Source organism: Zophobas morio, unplaced genomic scaffold (genome assembly GCF_036711695.1).
Source record: "Zophobas morio isolate AGI-343-1 ecotype UQ-CSIRO unplaced genomic scaffold, CSIRO_AGI_Zmor_V1 ptg000799l, whole genome shotgun sequence".
Classification (NCBI taxonomy): Eukaryota; Metazoa; Arthropoda; class Insecta; order Coleoptera; family Tenebrionidae; genus Zophobas; species Zophobas morio.
The window spans coordinates 48,411-56,175 of NW_026972902.1; the positions used below are offsets into that span (position 1 = coordinate 48,411).

At 32.2% G+C, this 7,765-nt stretch overlaps 1 protein-coding gene across 1 annotated transcript; it reads left to right on the forward strand.

Moving 5' to 3' along the window:
• Nucleotides 1–6,122, forward strand: LOC135121945 (cyclin-dependent kinase 5 homolog). Its single transcript, XM_064046215.1, has 14 exons — nucleotides 1–85; nucleotides 136–210; nucleotides 299–337; nucleotides 857–996; nucleotides 1,120–1,199; nucleotides 1,294–1,331; nucleotides 1,381–1,471; nucleotides 2,002–2,094; nucleotides 2,208–2,266; nucleotides 2,350–2,441; nucleotides 2,495–2,531; nucleotides 2,650–2,769; nucleotides 5,828–5,888; nucleotides 5,942–6,122. The coding sequence occupies exons 1-14, from the start codon at nucleotides 1–3 to the stop codon at nucleotides 6,120–6,122; spliced, it is 1,191 nt and encodes a 396-aa protein (XP_063902285.1).
• The last annotated feature ends 1,643 nt before the right edge of the window (nucleotides 6,123–7,765 follow it).

A 7,765-nucleotide genomic window follows, 5' to 3' on the forward strand; every position in this document is an offset into this window, starting at 1 on the left:
ATGAAAAGTTCTGTAGAACTCTCTGCTGCCTGTCATGAATTTGGCAAGCTAGGAAGCTACATTAAACTTCAGAGGCTTGGCAAGGGTACAATAGTATACATATTTAAAAAAAAATCATGCCAAATTATTAATAAGGGAGTTATGCCAAAGTTTATAAAGGAATCAGCAAAGTAAACGAATGCTTTTGCACTCTGAAAGAAATAGAAATTGGTTACGCTTGATCTTAAAACGTCATAATTTCAGCAATATACACATTTAGTTTTTTTTTTTTAGTAAAATTCTAAATTATTTTATTAAGACTTTGAGGAAGGTATTCCTTGTACAGCCATACGTGAAGGTATTATTAAACGTTCCCATTCTACTGCAAAATAAATTACTTTTTTTTATTAAAGTGCGTTTAATTCTAATATATTTAAAATTTTAGTGAATGTAATTTTTGTTTAAAAGCTTAACAAGTAAATAAAAATCTTATACGATAGATCTATTAACTACACTTTTAAATTTTTCAGAGTATATTGTTGAGATTGTAACAGTGTACAAAATTTTTGTATTTTAAGTTATGATAGCGCTGTTAAATAATGCTATAGTTTCCAGGGTTATCAAAAAAATTATTAATAAAAAGTGATATTACTGTACCTTTTTAATTTTCGGTAAATATTCCTAGGAAATATACGACATTCATAAAAACTATAAAACTTTCTTCCTTAAAACCTCTTCGTTAGGACTTTGCCTTTACCATTTCCAATAAAAACCGTTTTCTTTTAAAATTTTTTAACTTAAACAATGTTAAACTTATTAAACTGAAATTCTATTTAATTTAAACTTATAAACTTCTTTTAAATTTTTTTTTAAACAGCGTCCATTTTGAAAGTTTTAAAACATGCCAACATCGTTTCCTTGCATGACATTGTCTATACCAAAACGCATTTCACTCTCATAATTGAGTATCTCGACATGGACTTGAAACAATTTATGGAAATTTCTAGATCTCCACTCGTAAATCCTACATATTTTTTTAAAAAATAATTTACTATTCATTTTATTAAAAAGAATTTTATATTTATACCTGATTTTTACATTAAATAATATTAAAAAAAAAATGTAAATTTAACTATAAAGCCTATAAATATAATTCAACTTTTTGTTTATCAATTAATACGGGGACTTGCTTATTGTCACTCTAAAAAAATCATGCACAGGTTATTTTTAAATATTTTTATTTTCCAATATATTTTTTATAATATTTATAGTAAAAACTGTCATTAATAAATTTTATACTTTTCTTATTTATAGAGATCTAAAACCTCAGAATCTATTGATTAACATGAATGGTTACTATTGTTATAATTGTTATTACTACTATTGCACTCTCTATTCAAGGAGAACTCAAAATAGCAGACTTTGGGTTAGCACGAGCTAAAGGGCTGCCGATTGATACATTATCGGAAGAAGTCGTGACACTTTGGTACCGGTAACTTTATAATTTGTTTCCATAAAGCTTTTTTATTGGCGTATGTTTTTATGTAAATTTATGAGGACTGGCAGAATAACAGCGGTTTGTGCTACAGCTTTTTTTTTTTAAGTTTAAAGCTTTGAGGACTGTCAGAATCGAACAAAATAAAAAAAAAATAATAAAGTTATTTATAATTCCAGAAGTTCTGCAGAGAAACATGTGTTACTTAATAATGCAACAATATATCGACCATATATTAATATAAATAAAGAGAAATGCACAATTTTTTTTAATACATATTATATTAAAAAATAATTTTGTTGCTACCCACTTTATTGCTTAAAATAATATTTATATTTCGTAAAATATGTATAAATAGACATTTAAATAACAGCTAGTAACAATTTGCTTTACTTGCATTTGCAAGCTTTTTTACCTCAAAAAGTAGAAATCTCAAAGCTCATAATACAATATAGGCACTTTAAAAAATATTGCAAAGTCAACGCCGCTTTGCTTGCATTCATAAAATCTTAAAATTTTTTGTTAAGGCCGCCGGATGTCCTGCTCGGGTCGGTTAAGTACGACACTTCCATTGATATGTGGTCTGCAGGGTGCATTTTTGCTGAGCTTCTCCAAAGAAGGTTCCTCCCCAAATAAATATTAATCTAATTTTTGTAAGATTCATTATCTACAAAGTTCTTTATTGCTTTTTATAATCTTTATTAAAAACTATTAATTTATTTCTATTACTTAGTCCACTTTTCCCGGGAAAGGAAAAAGAAGATCAAATAATAAAAATAATAAAACTTTTAGGTTAGTTTTTGAGTATTCTTTACTCTTTTTATCTGTAAAATTTACAAATATTATTTAACCAATTACTTATTTATTTTTAATAGGAATACCCCCCTCGCAACTTAGAAATTCTAAAATACTTTTAAGAGAAAAATTTAATATATATTTTACTTCACAGAAATATGTGGATAGAAAAGTTTTATATAGTGCTATTGTTTAAGCTAATTAACTAAATAAAATTGTTTATAGCTTTCCTTGGAGCACTTTCCCAGACTGGATGCATGCGGTATGGACCTTATATTATAACTTTTCAAATTATTTTTTTGTGATCAATAACTAATATAACTATAAAAAATTTAAAAAGATAATTACCTTGGAATTTTTTTTTAACTTTAAAATTTAAGGTTTAGAGCTAATTTCTTGTATGCTCGAGTACAATCCCGAGAAGAGAATTACTGCTAGCCAAGCTCTAAGGCATTCTTATTTTAATAATTTCCCCCGTGAAATTTTCGGATTGGATCATTGTGCGTTTTAAATTGTATATAAAAAAAATATAATTATTGGCAAAGTTAAAGTATAACTGTTATAACAAATGCTTTCGTAAGCAAGAATCTAGAAAAACATGTAAAGTTGACCATTATCGTATTTTTATAATTAAAAAATTGTTAGCAAGAAATTTTGCACAGAAAATAAATTGTTGAATAAATATTTTTAACTGCAACTAAAAATTAATTGTTTAATAATTTTTTTAAGTAAAAATATAATTTAAAAAATTTGTAAAACATTTTTTGCTTCTAAATGTTTATTTTCTGAAAAGTTAAGATTTTTTAAAAGGCTTTAGCCATTGTAGTTAAAAAAATTTTAATCCTGCTAAACAAAGTTGGTAATAGCAGTTTAGTGTTTATATAGAAGAAAAGTTGGATATAGTAAAGAATATTATATTATTTTTAAATTAAATTATTTTTTTGCTTAGTAACTTAAACTGGAAATTCTTTAGTTTAGCAGTGTAGAGGTATCGTTTATAAAAGGGGTTATATAGATTTGCAACACTAATATTTTATAGTAAAAGATTATACTTTTAAACAATAGATAAAAACTAATCTATTATTTTTAGGTTCTCCTGTGACGTCGGTCATTACCGTTAAATTAAATATTTAGTGAAAAGGCTAATTTTTGTCGAATACTTTATTAATATATAAATTGAAATAAGGAGAAGTTGAAAAGTTTTTTTTTGGTAGTTACTACTGCGTGCTTTAAAATGTTTGAAGGCACTTTTTAATTTAAAACTCGAAATAGCCCTAACAAAGACCTCATTGTTTTTTACAATTAGCGTTTTTCATCATATTAACACTTTAAATTTATTATTCCTTTTACGAGAATTATGGATTTATATTGTTTATACCGTTCTACACACAAAGAACTGCAACACATTTAAAACTGGCGTTTTTTCTAACTGCCTCAATTTTTTTTTAATATTATTCATATCCTCCTCAAATTTATAATCCATTTATTCCGTAAGATTACTTCAAAAGAGACGGCGGTATTATGCACGCAAGCCAGCTGCACAGCCTTTTAAAAACTGTTTTTTTGTGTGACGACGCACAAAGTACGGCACGTTCGTTGGAAGGCGCTGTAGTTTTTTTTGGTTTGCACTTGAAAAGAGGAGTTGTTGTTGCTATCGAATGTTTTGTTAACGTTTAGAGTGGAGAGAGAGACAAAGGAAAGGCTTTCGTGCTTTTGCCTGTTCCCGCTTTTATAAGCTTTCGGGAATTGTAAGCTGGTAGCTTTATATATTCTTATTAGTAAGTATATTATAAACCTTTGAGTATTGCTTAATATACCTTCAGTGGTTACTTCAGAAGTTAGTGTTCATAGGCTATTGCTATTACCAACAAGTTTCAGGGCCAAAAGGATGCTTTGGAAATGTCATTTGCAAAGGAACTTGCGACGAAGGTATCGAAGAAAGTAAACGAAGCCAGCAACTTTACATCCTTCCATTCTCAAAGCAAACTTAGATCTAAATGTTACTTCTAAATATTGATTTTTTTGCTTGCACACTCTATTAAAACTCTTTTAGTGTAAAAGTAAGTCTGAAAAAATTGCTAGACTAAGTAATATTTATATTTTAGTTAACAACTAATATACAGTGAAGCTAAAACTCTGGTAGTAGCGTCCGAACGTTATTATTTTTAAGAAATTTCATACTTCAAAATTCAATTTTACTTAAAAATGGTAACCCAAAATGACTAGAATTTTTGCCTAAATTCCATCCAGAGGCGCTTAATAGTTAGTTTTACGACTAGAGTTGTCGTTACGTTTTTAAATAAAATAAATTGTGCCAAAAACTTAGGTCCCTTCAAGACAGTCATGAGAGTAATTACAGTAGATACAAAAAAAATATTAATAAAATATTTAAAGTAATTTTTGAGAGACATTAAATATATTTATAAATTTAGAAGGGTAAAATATTTATGGTTATAGAAGTAAAAATGGGTGATTCCAAATACCTAAAGTTCAATTTTAAATTTGAGTTATAAGTAACCTTGAGTTAAAACGAATTTTAAGTTCCTATAACTAATTATTAGTAATTCGTTTATAATAAAGTAGTGTAATGCCCAAAGAAACTATGATGCATTAAAAATGTTATTTAGTATGAAATTTGTAGAGCGTATAGCGGTCAAACAGTGCCCAGGACGTAATACGCTCACATAACTCATCCTTGACCTATTAGTTGTGAGCTAGAGCCCAAGTTAGTTTGTTTTTAAAATGTATTGTCTGACAAGTGAGTTGTGAGAGTAGTTCGATTTTCATAAAATATTTAATATGGTGCGCGAAAAGTTATCGCTTCTATGACGATCCTCCAATCAGTTACTTCTCGATATCTTTCAAAAATAATTATTCTTGAGTCCTTAAGAGGGTTAAGAGTAAGGTGCCATTGAGCAAAATTGTGTTACTTGCATTTTTTAACCAACTAATGGGCCTGATTAGGAAATGCTGAAGACTGTTATGTTAGCTAAGCTTTGATGTAAAAAAGTTTGTGGGTTAGTGAGAATAAGGGCCCTTGCGTCACGCTAAATTTAAATTCCCATAAATCTTAACAGGCCTCTCCAATTCCAGTAAAAACTTTCGATTGAGTTGAAATATTTTAATAACAAAGGGAACAACCTCACAAGCTGCTAAAGGCGCTCACGTATCAAGCCTTATCAAAAACCTTTTGCTGATAAATTAAAACTACTATATAAGAACATTCTCTTGCTATCAACGCTAATAAGTGGAAATCATACATAAAGGTAATGAGCCTTAACATTTATTTTAATGCTTAAGCACGAGTGAGACAGTATTTTAAGAGTACTATAATAACAACAAAATGCATTCTAATAAAACAACTCACTTTTTTTTTTCGCTTAGCCCACCAGGGTATTTTTTTGTGCACACTATCTATTTATAAATGACGTTTTTTCCTGATGCTCCATAAAGTTAACAATTATTCGAATACCCGAGCTCTCAAACAGGTTTTTAGAGTACAAGTAAAATTATTATGGTAAATACATTTTTTAAGTTTGAGTTAACCCCCCAACTTAGCTTCAATAGTCATGCTAAAAGCGCGTCGGGCGAACGAGGTTTGTGCGCTGTCCCACAACTTGTAAGTGATTTCTTTCTCCTAAACGATTAGCGCGTCCAGCTACCCATTCGCAGGCGCCGGATTGTTTTTAAAGATTGTGGTCAGCAGCTCAAGCCTGTAGCTCATGGCGGTGTACTATTGCGCACAAACCAAGTCGCGTTTGTAAAAGGCGCAGCAGTTTGTTTTATCGCACTTGAAGCTAGTACGTTCTTGCCGATAAGTCAAAGGGCCAGGCAGGAGATGCATATGTCATAAAAGGCCGGATGCACACTTAATAAAGCTTTCGCTCATTGCGCAACGAAAGTTTACTTTTGCTGCATAATAAAAAATATAGTACTCTGGTCGCTTCCTTAACCTTCGCACCAGAACGCATAGAAATTCAATTCTTTGACGTCGAGTAAACGGTATCGGAACGCATGGCGTTTCCTCGTTATAGGAAGAGCCTTGCTCTTTGCTGCGTTAATGGAGAGACCCCCTTGACGACATTAGTTAGCAAGTCGCGTTGAAATTAAAGTGTAGGTAGGTGTCTCCCTCTTAAAACTTCATTTAACATGTTATTTATTGGCAGCTGTATGCGCCATCAGATTTCTCTTGATGTGGCGGTGAAGAGCCTTAGCAGTAGTATACCTTTTACGAGTCGAAAGACCAAGACTACTACTCGGATGACTCACCGACCCACCCATATTAATCCCGTTAGTTTCTCAGGAAAGCGTTTGGGGTGGTACACAACTGCACGTGTCGTTTCGTAGTTTCGCTGTGAGCTTCTTTCACCGCGCGCTCAAAAATCGACGACACTACCGTTTAGCTCAGCAGGAGTTTCGGGTGGTGTCTTAAGCCGTAGGAGCGCCTCTTCAAGCAATTTGGTGGATTTGTTTTATTCCGTATAAGAGCGGGAGAATGTCTTTGTTGCTCCTCAATCATCGCCCAACCCGAGCAGTATTGTCAAATAGCCTGATAATTTATTTAACGCCTCAATATCTGTTAAAAGCGTATAATTATTTAAAGGCGATCTCCAGCACGCCCATTGTGCTCGCCTTCCTCACCATGTGTGTTGGCAACTGTGTCCCAAGGAATCTCAACCCGTGCGTTCCTCAGTGTTAGTCTCAAAGATGTAGCCGTTCCGATTTGCAACACGACTGTTCCACGCAGGATACTTACAGTTAACATCTCTGCATAGCGGAGCCGGCAAGTCATGCACTGAAAGGGCGTCAAAATCGAACAGCGTGAGTGGTTGGCTGTTAGGCTTATAAATTACAGTCACAGACAGATGAGGGATAAGGTAGTTAGTAAGTAAGAGGTTAGATATGTAAAACCATCATACTGGGATCGAGAGTTGTAATTCGTAGCTCAGCTGTTGAGAGCATTGACGCGCATACTCAAAGCTGCGAGTTCGAGTTAAACCGACGCTACTCTCTTCTTCGGTCTTTGATGGTCCCGTATTTCACCTTGCCTTCGTAAATTCTAATAGCAAGTGCACATATCTTAGTGAGTGCTAAGTTGTAAAGTTATTGTATATAAGCTAGCCTGTGCGTGACCCGAGAGATCTTTTTCTTCTCTCGCCTGGTTGTGGGGCGGGCCTCTTCTTGCGGAGGGCACGTCGCCGGGCTAGAGAAATTGGTAAATTACAATATATAGTTTTCGTACTGGATAATCTTTTTTATACTTCGGTTACTATAGTAGTAGTGCCAGTTCACTAAAATAACAATTATTTCATTCTATAAAGCTGCTCGGGCATTTTTTGAATCTAGGTACTGAGTAAAGGCAAAGTCGAGTTGGGGCAAGCTTTGAGTCTAATAGAGCGGTACCTAGAAAGGGTGGAAGGGTTTCGCTAAAAAAGAAATGACCATAATTTGGTAAGAAAGTTTAATAACGATATGTTTTCTGTTATTAGAGAAGGA

What these genes read in the sequence shown, in the direction of transcription:
- LOC135121945 (XM_064046215.1), top strand. Translation starts at nt 1, where the DNA reads ATGAAAAGTTCTGTAGAACTCTCTGCTGCCTGTCATGAATTTGGCAAG. An exon ending in GTCGTGACACTTTGGTACCG is followed by an intron (nt 1,472 to 2,001) that starts GTAACTTTATAA and finishes TTTTTTGTTAAG; the next exon opens with GCCGCCGGATGTCCTGCTCG. An exon ending in TCCCAGACTGGATGCATGCG is followed by an intron (nt 2,532 to 2,649) that starts GTATGGACCTTA and finishes TTAAAATTTAAG; the next exon opens with GTTTAGAGCTAATTTCTTGT.